Source organism: Geotrypetes seraphini, chromosome 3 (assembly GCF_902459505.1).
Source record: "Geotrypetes seraphini chromosome 3, aGeoSer1.1, whole genome shotgun sequence".
NCBI lineage: Eukaryota > Metazoa > Chordata > Amphibia > Gymnophiona > Dermophiidae > Geotrypetes > Geotrypetes seraphini.
In genome coordinates this window covers 360361707-360377312 of record NC_047086.1, presented here as the reverse complement: position 1 = coordinate 360377312, position 15606 = coordinate 360361707, and the positions used below count along the sequence as shown (strand labels likewise).

Sequence of the window (15606 nt, the reverse complement as noted above, 5' to 3'; positions counted from 1 at the left end):
TGGCTCTATGAATGAGTTGAATGCATCTATCATTCTGCAAAGAGCCGCAGCCACATGGTCAGAGTTGCATGTTGCTGACCCTTGCACTAGATCAATAATGTTGGCTGTGTACTTAGTTCCCACTCAATAGGGCAAATATTAGGCAGCTGTCTAAGAAGGACACAAACCTGGGATTACACAAGAAAACTAAATGAAGCAATTGCAAGAGTCAGCAATTTGCATGAGGTTCTCCCTTGTTTCAGGTTGAGTCTAGGGTGATTCAACTTTTAGGGGATAGTTATCAAGATGCATTATGGCCAAAATCCATGCTATTTGCTCCTTAACACATGTTAAATGGCATTAACATGCATTATGTTACCATAATGCATGTTATGTTGCTGTGGGTTACACACAGCAACGAGATGCAAAGCATGCAAATATATACATAACAGCTCATTGCTATGTAAATTTAACATGGTTTGTCCATGTTTATCCTGGAAACCTGCAGCCATCAAAAGCTAGTAATATTTTCCTGAGCTGTAGGCTGCAAAGCCACGGTCTGATGTCTCTTAGGCAGCACCTTAAACTAGTTGGATGTACACCTCAAGTGGTCACACCTCTCCAACTATACCCCTTTATGACCCCCACTACTCCATGTAGGCCCCCCAGGACCTACTTAAATGGTTCTCGAGACTACAACGGGAACTCACAGCAGCCATTTTGATGATGGCTCTGCACGGGGCAGGAGCATAGGACGATTGATCTTGCCCCGCGTCGTTGCTAGACCACCAGGTAAGGTCCGGGATGCAGCATTTCTTTAAAAAAAAAAAATAAAAAATCATGAATAACCGAATACGTGGGTACTGAAACCATGGATTCGGAGGGGGTACTGTACTACAAAATGGTAACCAACATTATATATCAAATGTACACTATTAGATCAGGGATTGTATTGGAAAACTTGAAACTGAAATTAAATACAAATACTGTGAACCATGAGATCCTACTATCTAAATTGTCTGAAGTTGATTTAGCTGGTTCAGTACTGACTTGGCTTTACTTTTTCTTGAAGGATAGGCAATATTTGGTCTTGAAGGATGTCTCTTACTCTCCATACTGGGTACCCCCTGTGAAATTCCACAGGGTTCCCCCACCTCTCCTCTTCTTTATAATCCTTATATGAGCTTATTAGTTCAACTTACACTAAGTGTTGGGGGAGAAGCTTTTCTCTTACACCGATATTTTTTTTTGTTAGTACCGGTCCTGATTTTGAAAACACTAGAAGGATCATTACTAATGGAATCCTAAAAATTAAAAACTGGTCTACTTTGGTCTGTTTAGAACATAATACTGCTAAAACTAAGATCTTATGGTTTGGTGTGAATTCCAGCAATATTCCTAGCTCATTTTTGAGTGTGAATGGTATCCATTTTAAAACTAAGAAGACATCTAAAGTACTGGGAATGCTCCTTGACTCATCTTTGTCAATGGAGCCTCAGGTAAATGATCTGGTTCGCAGAACATTTTTTCAAGCTGAAACAATTGCACTTATTGCGCTCTTAGTTTCTTTCTGATTATTACAGGGTAATAGTTTGGCTTTCTATTAATGAAACATTCTGTATCTAGGAATAGCTTCTAAAATAGACAAGATTCAGCTGCTTCCAAGTACAGCTGCCAGATTGATATTTTTGCAAATCTCGCTTTGATTCAGTCACTCCTTTATTGGCTACTTTACACTGGCTTCCAGTAAGATCGCATATAAAATTTAAAACAGCCTGTTTGATATTTAAGACTATTAGTGGCTTTTATCCAGAGAGTCTGGTTTCTCTGGTAAGCTTATTGAGGTCATATTTTGTTTCTAGACGTATTTATTTGCTTTTGGAATTACCTTCATCTAGGAATATTAGGTTCAAAGCTTATACGTTTCTTGTTGCACAACCATGGAACAGCTTACCTGTGGCAATACGTGCTTTAAGTTACTTTGAGGTAGATGCACTAAACTCTCCAATCATTAATAAACCGGTTTGACTGGTTTAGCGACCAACTAATTTGCCGATCCCCATGTTCAGAAAACGTTTGAAGATTTAATTTAAAATTGTTGATGTGGTGAAATATTTTGAACCAATTTTTGTTATTTCTTCTTTATAGTTCTATATATTCAACCTTGAACCTAATTTAGGGAGTTGGCAGATTATAAATCCTATATAACATGCCCTAGTACTAGTTACCCACCTAGGATGGCACAACTTCAGGGGAGAGGGGTAGCATTGGTGCAGCTGAACACAACACTAATAGCCAGGACTGGAGTACAGTGCTGAATCCTGCTCTACACCCCCATGGCTGCGGTTCAGAGCGTTGCTAGTTCCTTTCACTTTTGCATCTAGTATTCACAACTGAGCGTCAGCCGCAAAGGAGCGTTTACGGATTTATTTCAACATCGTTGTATTCCATACGGTTCTCAACTAGTGAAGCATAGGACAACTCGGACCCCTGACGAAGGAGTGTTTCTCCGAAACATGGACAGTGTTGGGTCCAATCCCCTTGCATACAAGAGCCAACTTTTAATAAAGTTCCTGCAACTTGTACATTCCTCTCTGCAGCTAGTACCAGCATCACCTCTGCTGAGCTCCCCTCTGCCCCTGTTTAGGAAATATTTTTACATGCAGCCGCCATGCTAATAGAAAGCAACAGCTAGTAAGTGTCAGCCTGGGAACAGAACTACAGCATTGTGGTCTTCAAATAATTCTGCTCCCAGCCGTATACCATTCCCAGAAGAGAAAGGCAGATGACAGTGCAGGTAGAGAAAAGGCACAACGCCTACTACAACCCACCACCTCCAAGTCCGAGAAGCACAGTTAAGACTGAATAGGTGGAAAAATTAAAACAGGACCCCTTTAACACCATTCCTCCTGAATAAAGCAAACATATCCCAGACCTACACAGAAAACCTCTTACAATAAAAGAAACAAACTGAAATTCATATTTCCCAAAGTTCACTTACAATTTATGTGCCTCTGTCCCCATCTCCCCTCCAAGTCCTTACCTTTCCACTATATTCAACAGCTCTCTCCTCTATATCCCTTTCTTATTCAGCATCTTCTCTCCCTATCCCTATGCTCTCCCCATGCCCAGCATCTGTTCTCTGTGTTCCTGTCCCATCTCATGTCCAGCTTCTCCTGTCTCTTCCCTTCCTCCTACATCCCTACCCTGGGGCACAACATCTCTCCCTCCAGCCCCTCCCCTCACCCCAGGGCTAGCATGTGTCTTTTTCTCACTCTGGTTTTCCTCCCACTGTGGTCTGGAATCTCTTCCTCCTTCCATTGGCCCAGCCATCTGTTCCCCTCTTTTCCCCTCATCCAGTCTCTCTTTCTCTTCCCTCTGCTCCACCCCCCAGGTCCAGAATCTCTCCTTCTCTTTTCTAGCCCAGGCCATATCTCTTCTGAGGGCTGGGGTTCCATGAGCTGGGGCTAGATAACCAACTATTAAAGGCAATTGCTGAGCTCAGTTGAGCCCAGTCCACAACGATCCAAGAGAAAGCCATCCTACTGGCCCTGAAAAGAAAGGACCTATTGGCCCGAGCTAGGCCTGGTTCTAAAAAGACTGCTGCATACATTCTTCCCTACCCTCCAGAAAGCTTGTGTGGTGCAGTGGTTACAGTCATAGCCTCAGTACCTTGAGGTTATGGGTTCAACTCCCACACTGCTCCTTGTGACCCTGGGCAAGTCATTAAATCCCCTGTTGCCCCAGGTACATTAGATGGAGTGTGAGCCTGCTAGGACAAATAGGGAAAATGCTTGAGTACCTGAATGTACACCACTTAGGTTATAAGTGGTATATAAAAACCAAAACAAATAAATAAATCTCTTCATCTCCCCCCCTTCTATAATGGATCTGGTATCTCTCCCTCCCTCCAGAACAGCCCAGAGACTCTCTCTAGCCCCCACCCCGCAGTCTTTCCAATGTGCTGGCGGCAGCAGCAGCAGCAATGTGAACAGGTAGCTTCCAGAACCCCCACCAGCTCCTTTTCTCTGCTATGTCCCAGAGACTTAACCCGATGAGAATAAAAATAAAAGCAGGCACTCTCAATTGCTCGGAAGGAAGGTTCTTTAACCATCTGTGGCAGATTCAGAATATGCTAGATGTTTAAAGGAGAAGGAAGACCAGGCAACCCTCCCTCCCCAAAAGCCCTAATACTAATTGACAGTTTGGACACAAAGTAGCAGATGAGAAATCTATATTTCCTCTGAGGGATGATAAACATTTGACGTTACTTTTGGTTTACATAAGGCACTTCTGGCGTTTAATTCCTCTTATTCATTAAGGCTATTCACATGAAAATAAAACTAATATGAAATCTGGTTAAAAGAACAAAGGCCCAGCGTATTCCTTTTTATAGAAATTATTCCTGCTAAAATATTTATGTTCCAAAGTACTTATAATTCATAAGCTAAATCTAAATTTAAAATATGCTAGTGCCATTCTTATAAGACAAATCTGTCACCTAGGACAAAAGATTGCAGAGGGCAAAGGTTATTGCAGGACCATCAGAAGCTGATTCCAAGACACAGGATCTTGTTTCTTACAAAAGCTGGACTCAATAAAGAAGATTAAAAGCAAACAGCACACGTATACCAAACTGAATTGCGCTAAAATATATCGTCTTGAGGTTTTCCTACAGTTTTTTTTATCGCCAATTAAAGTTTAGAAGTTGAGGTCTGGCCTAGTGGTTAGGGCAGCAGTCTCGTCACCCTGAGGTTGCAGGTTTAAGCCCAGAGCTGCTCCTTGTGACCCTGGGCAAGTCACTTAACACTCCATCGCTTCAGGTACATTAGTCCGATTGTGAGCCCACCGGGACAGATACTTGAATTCTTGAATGTAAACCACTTGGGCTTTAAGAGGTATATAAATACTAAAAATAAATAAATACATTTACAAAGGAATAGCACATGCATGAGTCAGGTATATGTCATAAAGTAATATTACTGTAAGTTGAAAACATTTGACTACTTGGCAACAATGTTTTGAAAACACAGATTAAAAACCAAGAAAATTATAGTAACAGCATAATTAAGCTGAGACAAAATCTTTAAACATAAGATTGATTATACAGTGTTTTTATTAACATAAACTTTCAGTGGAAAGCTCTGATTGGGTTAATACAGCAGGCACAATGGCTTCAATGTTTGGCATTGGACAGTCAACAGAATTACATTTAACCATTACAGTTCTGTCACAACATTTTGAATTTTCTGGGCATAGCCCCTGCTCAGTCTTTCTGACCATATTGTTCATTATTAATTTCAGATCATTTTGGTTTACATAAGGGGCGTTCATGGCAAGATCAGTCTGTGATGTGCACTGGTCTATCTTGTCACCATTTTCCTTTTGTGTCAACATGGAAGTATTGTTTGTTTCATTTCCATTAATTCCCTTATTACCCATACCATTTTTTTCTCTATTTATACAAAGTCCCCTTTGGTTTGGTGGCTGTACAATATTCTCAGAACCAATTACAAAAGAACATGGTTTCATTAAACAACCAGCACTTTTGGTTGCATTTGGGAAAGTTCTCACATTCTCTTCTATGCTATGAGGCCTGTGTGCATCAGTCTTACTCATTCTTTCATGAGTCTGAATTTGATGCATTGAATGGAGAAAAAAGTCTCTAGGCAAAGAATTCTGCATGATGGGTTTTTTCATTCTTCCTGGTGGACAGCTACAGTGTTGAATGTGTTGGGCTGGATGCAAGATGCTTTCAGTGGCTTGTTGTAAAACATTTATGGGACTTATTGAGTTTTGCATCTGTACCATGTTTCCAGGTGAAGGAGTACACTTGTAGCATAAAGTTTCACTCAGTTGTTGACATGAGTGAGGGCTCCATTTCAAGCCCCCCTGTTTGCATGTACCTGAATAGAGGCAACATCTGTTTGGCGACAACAGCTGGCATGTATTAGACTGATCCACAGATGCCTGCAACACTGGTGAACTTATGTCATTCTTGAGGCTTTCATTGAGTTCTACTTTGTTGTATTGTGAATGTAGGGGTATACACGCATTCTGGGCTGTGCCGTTAAAGCACTCTGAACAGATGTGCGTTTCTTCATAGCCCGTATTTTCTGATGCATTGCAGTTACGTGATGCAAGAGGTTCTAACTCATAATGTTCATGCTCTATTTCCAGTTTCTGTCCACGGGGCTCTAACTGATATTTATTGGTAGGGTGCATTTTGTTCTGGCTTCTGTCTCCATTGTTTGCAGATAAAGCCTGGGAGAAGGCTTTAAACTGCAGTTTCTTTGGCAGAGGTATCTGGCCGCAGGTGCCCTGGGGGCCAAGGCAGCGACACATGCACTGGAAAAAGAAAGTTGCAAAAGCCCAGCTGATGCACATTATAAGCATCATGAAGGTACCAAGTTGAGTATAAGCTAAAACAGTGGAAGGCATCATCATTGCTCCAGCAACAAATGTGGTCAGTGCAGCCATTGCAATTGCGGAGCCCATGCGACTTAGAGAAAAGACAACTTTACCCTCTCTATCAGGATCTGGAGCTAAGCGGTACGCAACTCCATAATGGACAGCAAAATCAACAGATAAGCCAACGGCTACAGAAATCGTGACGGATTCTAAGACATTCAGCTCCCACCCAAGAAGAACCAGAGAACCCACGGTAACAAATATAGTGCCAGCTATTGAGACTATTGCATAAAGACTTATGATAATGTTCCAAGTAGTAAGTAACATGACACTAAATGCAACAGCCACTGACAGTCCCATAGCAATTAGAGTACCATCTGATAAGCTATCCTGAAGGTCATAGAATTCCAAGTTGCTCACAAACCAGCCATTACTAAGACCCCCAGGGGCGGATGCAAGCTCCTCAGAAATCCACGAGTCAACCACTTTATAGAAACGATGCATTTTTTCATAAGCCAATGTGAAGAGGTAGGTACTTTGGAACTCTAGTACCACAGCTCTGATAGTATCATTTATGTCAAACCTTGGCCCTGGAGTTTTGCTGTCTAAATGGTATCCAGTGCTTCTTTCCAGTTCCATGATTGCTCGTTTGATACACAACTCAAAAACCTCTTGCTTATATGGAAAGCTTGACTGGCTGCAACAGGGGGAAAGAGTTGGCTCATCACAATCTCGATTTTCCATCCACTGTTTGAATGTTTCAATGAAGCAACTGGTGAAGTCTTGCTCATCAGTTTGGTAATAAAACGTTTGGTTTTTCAACTTTTGGCAGAAATGTAAAATCCAACTTTGTGAAGCAGGGCTTGCAATATTAAAACTGTTATCTAATTTCAACTTTCCTTTACTTTTGGGGTTTAAGGGATCCCCATTGTCTTCTGGGGAGACACCCCAGATTATGGTGATGGGCATATGAAGCTCTTCCCCATGGTGGACTCGTTCAAACATGAAAAGCTTTTTGTATTCTGCATCATAACGTTCAAAAGGATGAGAAGACCTAAATACTTGAAACTCAGAAAGTTCTAGTGAGGGTAGTTTCATCTTTGGATTAATGCACACTATATATGCCCCACCAATAGTCAAGGCAAGGAACCAGAACAACCAAATATACCGAAACCTGATAACAATGCAAGGCAACACTTTCTCAAAAAATATTCGAGATACTTCTGAAATTGCAAATAGAAGCTTGTCAAGTTTTTGCCACATAAGTGTCCAAAAATGTTTGTTGTTATATACTTGCTGAGATTTCTTGAAGCAACTAAATATGTTGAGAAGATATCGTTCATGTAATACAACTACGGCGGGCAACCAAGTTACCATTAGAATATAGTTCACCAGTATGGCGGTGCCAGCATAGACACCAAAACATCTGATTGCAGTGATATTGCTGACGTAGTTGGCATAAAAGGCAGCTGCGGTGGTAAAGCTGGTGACAAACATGGAAAGAGCAGCATGTTGCAAAGTGATACTTATGGTTTCTGATGTTTCAGCATGAGGTTTGTCAAACTTTGTATAGTTCCAGACATCACATAGGACAAACGCATCATCTGCTCCAATTCCAACAAGAATAATTAATGCGGTGAGGTTCATGAAAGGAAAGAACTCAAAGTTGAATACTACTCGATAGAGAAAGTAAGAGACAATTAGAGAACTAATTATTGCAAACATGGTCATCAGCGTGATAAAGATTGACTTAGTATATATGCACATGACCAGCAGGACAAGGACAATAGCTATGGCTGGATACACAGTATCCATTAAAAGGTAATCCTGGAACAAACTATGTTTGATTCCAAACTCAATTCCAGTAATAGTAGTTATTCCATCAGAACAATTCCATTTCTCAAAATTGTCCAGGTAAATATTCATCATGGTCTCCCCTTTCTCAGTTGGAGAGAAAAGCATGCTATACTTTAAAGCTGGTATTACATAATCAACAGTCTTTGAGCTTAAAAAGTCCTTATCCACCAAGTAATGAAGGATCTGGTAAACAGCGTTGTACTTTGTACATTTCCGAGGCACATTTGTACACTTCAACTGGTCCTTTCTCCTGGCTGCCATATCCCAGCAGTCTGGTCCTAAGGTTCCATTGTAGTAATATTTGGCACACGTGCGAAGCAGCTTCAGGGTATGAGAAATATCTCTTTCTACTATTTTTTGACAAGATGATCTATTATTAAGAATGGCAATGTAGTTGCCCAATGTCCAGCTGGGACAGCAGGAATCAGCAGTAGTCCGCTGGCAGAGTTCACCAAATTGTGGATGAGATCTTATCTGTAGAGACAAAAAAAAAGATTATAACATCAGATTTTGGGAAGAATGTATTTAGAAAAAAACCCTTGCATATTAAAGAAAGAAAAATAATTTTTTTTTAATCAAACTCTACTTTAGAATGGAAGTACCAAAGGCTATGATTTTTTTTCTTCTGGAATTGTGCCTTGTTTTCCCCTCTTTGTTGAGGACTTGAGAGAGATTTGTATAAGTAATTTCTATTTTCTTTCTCTAATTTGAAGGATAAATACTTTTTCCATTATATTCATTTCATTTTAAACATGTAATTAACTCCTTCAAGAAATCTATTGTTCATTTCAACCTTTGCTATTCAACAGTTGTCTTGTAAAATATATTAATATTCCTTAAAAAAAAAAGAGAAAGAAAGACAAATGAAACTAATTTTCATTCATTCAAATGTTATTTTATGTTATGACTATTTCAAGTAACATTTTGATCACAGGAAATGCATCGCCAAACTTGCTATAAAATTTTCAGGAATTTACTCTTTCCAACTTGTCTTAGGAGTAAAGGTGATAACTTCAAATACTGTAGTCTATTTTATACTTATTCAAAGCCTGATATTGCGCCATATCTAGACTAGAATGCGATAAGAGGGTAAACCTCAAATGCAGTTCATCTTAGAGATTTACTATAATTTAGAATTGTATCCATTCTGGATATTTTAGAATAACCAGAATGGATAAAATATTCATCAAAGATGTAGATTTAAGAGAAGTATTATGTTGTCTACATTTAGGGCTCCTTTTACAAAGGTGCGCTAGCATTTTTAGCATACGCACAGGATTAGCGAAAAATTACCGCCTGCTTAAAAGGAAGTGGTAGCGGCTAGCACGCGCTATTCCGTGCGTTAAGGCCCTAACGCACCTTTGTAAAAGGAGCCCTTAATGATCTCCATTGTTTCAATACTGCTGTTATATCTGATAAATGTGCTTTGAGTTTTATGATCAAGAAGAAATATAAAATTTACAATTAAAGTTTTTATAAATCAAACAAATTAAAAATCTAGTTAGAAAATTAAGTTGGGTTAAGTAGCATGGTATCTAGCTATTTTTTTTTTTTGGATCCCGGCAGGTGCTTATGACCTGGATTGGATATTGGACAGGTGAACCTTTGGTTCGACCCGGTATGGAAATTCTTATGTTGAAATGGCGGTACCTCAGCTGGCCTGAGTAAAATTGATCCTCTTTCAGTTTCAAGTACAGAAGTGAAAGAAAACGTTTGTCTAGCAGGAAATATTCCAAATATAGATTTGCAGCAGTCACACCACCAAAGCATTAGCTCTTGGTTCTCATTTTACTGCTTAAACAACTGGTTTCAAAAGTAAAAATAAGATTGAGACTGTATCCAAAACAATCTTGTAATATGGATTTCACATTTTTGTAAAGTCTTTAAGTAATAAGTTAACATTCCATGAAAACAGGGTAATTCATATTTGATTGTTTCCAGAGAAAAACACTCACAGATGCGACTCAGGAAAAACTGAGCAACATAATAAATGAGAGGAAGCCTTGGAAGAGAGGATTTGTATTTGTCATGGCAGATCTCCAGAGCCATCGAAGGGGAATTTATGAGGGGCCGGTCTGATGGTTCTATGGAAATATTGTGCAGGGGATTGGGGGTCTGATTTCTCAGTCTGACTTCTGCTACTTGGGCTGCCTGAAGATGGCAGCAATTCACAGGCAAGCTGGAAGTGGGAGTGCATATATACTGGAATCCAGAGGGCACTTTGATCTATGACCCCTGGATGAGGGATTGTCACACCAAGGAATTAATACATTGTTTTTTTATTCTGTGACACTTGGAGCATTTGATTATATAGGCAAAACAGAAATGTAATCAATGAAATAAGAGAGTATTACCAGATCGAAAGGGGGGGGGGGGTGTTACAATAAGAAGAAAAATACAAAGTCTTTTAATGGGCTAATGGAGAGCTCTTGGTGCCTCAACCCCAGTAGAGCATGCAAGAAACATATGGGCTCAAACAAAAGATAAGAATCCAAGACATACTCTTGAGTCAGAAGGGTCTCCTGGAAGGCGCACCCTGCACTGCCAGCTGAAGAATTCAGAGGTTCACTCCAGCAGTCTAGCCAGATATCAGATTTTGGGTGAGTGTACAGAAAAAGTGGATAGGCAATGCAGATAGTGTAATAACAATACACAATAGCACCCAATAGCATGCAGTCAAAATTTGGTGCAAACCCAACACGGGATGTGTTTCGGCTATAATCGTCTTCCTCGGAGCTCCAAACTGAAAGCACCAAAGTCTTGATTATACATAGGATGTATCTGAATATGTGATAATTGGGCCAGAATGCACTGACCACGCAATTTTCTTGCAAATCCTTTCCATTCTCTGACCCTTATCCTAGTGTCCATCCCATCCCACCTCCAGTCAACTTAAAAAATACATAGCTTACGGGGTAAAGACCTCCCCTTGATGGTACCCAGAACTCGGCAGTCCAGCTTGGCAGTACTTCCATGAGTCAGTAATGCCGGCATTGGCATATGCTCAAGCTTTTGGCACCATGTTGTTGCCAACTGCCAAGCTGGGCTGATGAGTTATTGGTCCCACTGGGAAAGGTATTCAGCTGTGGGGCTTGGGAATCCCACCTGCTACTGCAAGGATGTGCCGCTGCTGGGTGGGGGTGGGTCTGTGCGCAAAGGGGGTGGCCTCTCCCCATCAGGCCCACCTTGGGCTATTCCACTCTTCTAAACAATCAATGGTCTCATGTCAGCTATGCAACAGTACTGCCAAGTCTATGTCTGTGCACATCAACACTGTGTAGTAGATAAAACAGAGGCATGCATGCAAAAATCTTCAAGGAGAAATGCCTTCAAGGCATTTGGAGGGGGATTTCAAAAGGAGATTACAGGCTGCCACTAGAGCCCAAGAAGGAAGCTTCCTTTAACATGAGGAAGCAGGCTTGTCAGGATGGGGGAAGGTAGGGGGCCCACCATATCATCAGAGATTTTTGTGTTGATGGGGGCTAGGAGGAAGGGTTCAATAGAAGACTACCAGGTATTTTTAAGCTACCAGGTATTTTTTTAAGCTTTACTGTGGGGGAATGTGGGGTTACAATCTGGTTGGGTCAGGAAGAGGGAGGGAGGCTGCTAGACTACCAAGGATTGGGGGGCCCTGCAGTTAGATTTTTTTATTCAATAACACTCTTCCTGTCAGTGCTTAGACCAATCAATTATCATTCAGACATCAACAGGAAAAGTGATATTTAGCAATGAGCAGTGGATTACTGCCATGTTTTTACGTGGCAGCGATTTGCAAGCTCATTGATTATTGCAAGCTGCGGTATATTTTTGTTTGGCAATTTTGCAGTAGAGAGCGCCATTAAAAACCAATTAAAAATAATAATTTGCCAGTAGGTGCCTACCACTTCGATGCAGGCATCTACACAGAGGCGCCTACCGGCAAGTAGGCTTTATTAGGGGCAGATTCAGGTCAGATTTTGGGTGTGGATTGACTTAGGCACTGGTAGTTTAGACCAAGAAAATCCAGAGCCTAAGGTGCTTAAGTCAATTTAATGCCACTAGGTATGAGTCTACAAATGGCGCCTAACTTTGATTGACATGCGGTAGGTGATGCTTTTCTAGGCACCTTCCGAGTTATAAGAACATAAGAATTGCCGCTGCTGGGTCAGACCAGTGGTCCATCGTGCCCAGCAGTCTGCTGTGACCAACCCAGCAACAGTGCTGGCTTACTCCCAAGAAAAGGCAGCATTAGAAACTTACGATCCCTTACCAAAAGAGCTGACCAGGTCAGTAGCCATAGTCAGGAGGTAGCTGGCTACTCCCCAGGCAGTGAAGCTGAGCAAGTCAGGGACTGGTTACCTAGCCACACACAAAGGAGACCTCAGGAAAGGTTTATTTCTGAGCCAAGAAGGTTTACTGTTTTTAAAGAGAAGCCTGTTATTTTGAGACAGTCCCTTAAAAAGCAGTATGGAGGAAGCCAAGCTCCTCAGCTTAGAGAATCGATTCCCCTCCTCCGCTCCAGGTGCAGCAGGCGTGGCTCTTTCAAGCACAAAATGCAGGGCTTTGAACAGCTAGAGGAGGAGCTGTTGGACCTGCTTGAGGAGGGACTGGCTTCACCCCAAACCTCCAGGGAACAACCAGGTTGGCAAGCTATGGATACCACCTGCGGGCCAGAGGAGGACAGCTACCTTCCTGAAGTTATGGAGGTGGGTCCCTGAAAGTTTAACCTCTGAACTGTTTGGATTGGTTTTTTTTTCCTTCTTTGCCTGTTTTGTTTAAACTGGGGCTGGGAAGCAGAAGCTTCTATAGGATGAAGCAGGAAGCTGACTTTGGGGAGTTTTGTTTCTTTTCCTGCATTTCTTTTTGGCTGTGAAGTTTTTTTTTCCTTACTGCTCAGTTTGACAGGAATTGCAGCCAGATGTGGACTATTGGGAATGTGTACCTGGGGAGAAGGCTCAAGAACCCTAGAAGTCAGACCAAGAGGATTGGCATTTATTTTGAGGTTTTTAAAAAATATATAAATGCTAATATGTAAACTTTTTCTCATTTGTGCAAGCCAGACCACACTTACCACTCCAACCAGGAAGAAAAGGAACAACCTTCCTTTCTTTGAAGCATTTACCAACATAAAGCCATTACAGGACCTGATTAAACCTGTGAGAGCCGCTGCAGTTTATGTTGTATCATCTGTCTGTTTGGCATTGCATGTTTCTCTGTAAAATTTTCTTTTTGATTTTCATGAAAACTGTGGTGTGGATTGCCTTTGTGATTTACAATTGCCAGCCTGACTATTTTGCTTTAAGCCCAGTGAAAGGGCTAAATAAAGACTACTTTTCCTTTTCACTTCTTGTTTTGTATGGTGGTGATTTTGGCTACTACAGCCAGCATACTGGCTGGTCCTGGGCAAGCCCCTAGGCCAGTGCTGACTCCTAAAGGTTATCCTAGTTCCAGGGGAACACGCCAGGGATCCGAATCTAGTCCCCACCAGCGCCCTCTACTGTCCTGACTAGAGGCCTGGTGGGCGACACTGCTCACGTGGCGGCCCTCTGGTCAAAGACCAGCGCCCTAACTGAGACTAGCCCTACCTGCGTATGTTCTGGCTCAGCAGGAACTTGTCTAACTTTGTCTTGAATCCCTGGAGGTGTCATTTATAGAATCTGGCCCAAAGTGTCCTACTCCAACCTTGACACCTTCACAAAGTCTTTGACGCCACTGAGCTGTTATCTCAATGAATTCTGAGGCTTCATTAATTAAGAGAGAACCTATTTTGCGAGCTCCATGCACTGGAGTTCCATCCTGTTGAAAAGTAAAATACTGAGAAATGTCTCAAATTTCAGGCAGAAGTTTCTACTGCAGTAGGATGTTTTTGAGCTATTTAAAAAAATGTTGGGAGGTCCCCTTTTTTTCCTGGACACTGTGGGGGAAATAATAAAAAATAAAAAAAAAGTCTAAAAATTGTCCTAAATGACTACTTGGACGATCAAAAAGCTTGATCGTCCAAGTACCCATAACCAAAGCTGGTTTTTAGACGTATCTAAAAATAGCTTAGGCCTTTCCCCTGCCTCTAGACGCACAGAGAGAAAAGAGGCGTGTTTAGAGGAGGGGTAAAGGCGGGCAGTGGGCGGGAGGTGGGCCGACCTACACCTAGGCGTACAACAGGTATAACCAAAACATTTACAGGTTGCCTAGTCGGCACTTAGACCTTTTTGACTTAGACGTAGTCAAACCAGGTCTAAGTGCCGAAAAAGGGGCCGCTGAGCTGATGGCCGCTGGCGCCATCAGTTCAGCGGCCCGACAACCTACCCACCGCAAGCATCACGGCAGGAGAGATGCGATGCCATCACTCCTCTACCCGAACTGCTGCGACCCGCGGCAGGAGAGATGCCCTATCTCTCCTGCCGCAGGTCGAGGGAGTTCCGGTAGAGGAGTGATGGCATCGCGGTAGGGGAGATGAGACATCTCTCCTGCCGCGATCCATCACCCCCCTTCGCAATTAACATCGGGCCAGGAGAGAGCCCAAGTTATCCTGGCCCCGGCGACCCCCCACCCCCGCTACTCGTTCGGGCCAGGAGGGAGCCCAAACCCTCCTGGCCCCGGCGACTCCCCCGCCGCTACTCGTTCGGGCCAGGAGGGAGCCCAAACCCTCCTGGCCCCGGCGACCCACTACCCCCACCCCGCACTACATTACGGGCAGGAGGGATCCCAGGCCCTCCTGCCCTCGACGCAACCCCCCTCCCCCCAACGACTGGCCCCCCCAGAACCCCCGATCGCACCCCCGGCCGACCCCCACCCCCCTTCGCAGTACCTTGTTTCAAGTTGGCTGGACAGACGGGTGCCAAACCCGTCTGTCCGGCAGGCAGTCAACAGCAGAATGGGTCCGAATTGGCCCAGCCATCCCAAAGCCCCGCCCACAGGCGGGGCCTAAGGCGCCTGGGCCAATCAGAATAGGTCCGGGAGCCTTAGGCCCCTCCTGGGGGAGGGGCCTGAGGCACATGGGCGGGGCTTTGGGACAGCTGGGCCAATCTGGCCCCATTCTGCCGTTGGCTGCCTGCCGGACAGGCGGGTTTGGCACCCGTCTGTCCGGCCAACTTGAAACAAGGTACGGGGAAGGGGGGTGGGGATGGGGGGGGTTGGCCGGGGGGGTCGCGGGTCAGCTGGGGGGGCGATCGGGGATTCTGGGGGAGGCGATTGTTGGGGGAGGGGGGTTGCGTCGAGGGCAGAAGGGCCTGGGATCCCTCCTGCCCGTAATGTAGTGTGGGGTGGGGGTAGGGGGTCACCGGGGCCAGGAGGGTTTGGGCTCCCTCCTGGCCCGAACGAGTAGCGGCGGGGGGGGTCGCCGGGGCCAGGAGGGTTTGGGCTCTCTCCTGGCCCGAACGAGTA

At 43.4% G+C, this 15606-nt stretch overlaps 1 protein-coding gene across 6 annotated transcripts in view; it reads right to left on the bottom strand.

Moving 5' to 3' along the window:
- Positions 1-5077: 5077 nt before the first annotated feature.
- DISP1 (dispatched RND transporter family member 1) overlaps positions 5078-15606 on the bottom strand; it is a 335526-nt gene continuing 324997 nt past the window's right edge. For all 6 annotated transcript variants that reach the window (XM_033936937.1, XM_033936939.1, XM_033936936.1 and 3 more), the window contains one exon: positions 5078-8721. In XM_033936937.1, coding sequence (XP_033792828.1) covers positions 5098-8721 — 3624 coding nt within the window. In that variant the 3' untranslated portion in view covers positions 5078-5097. The remainder of the gene's footprint in view (positions 8722-15606) is intronic.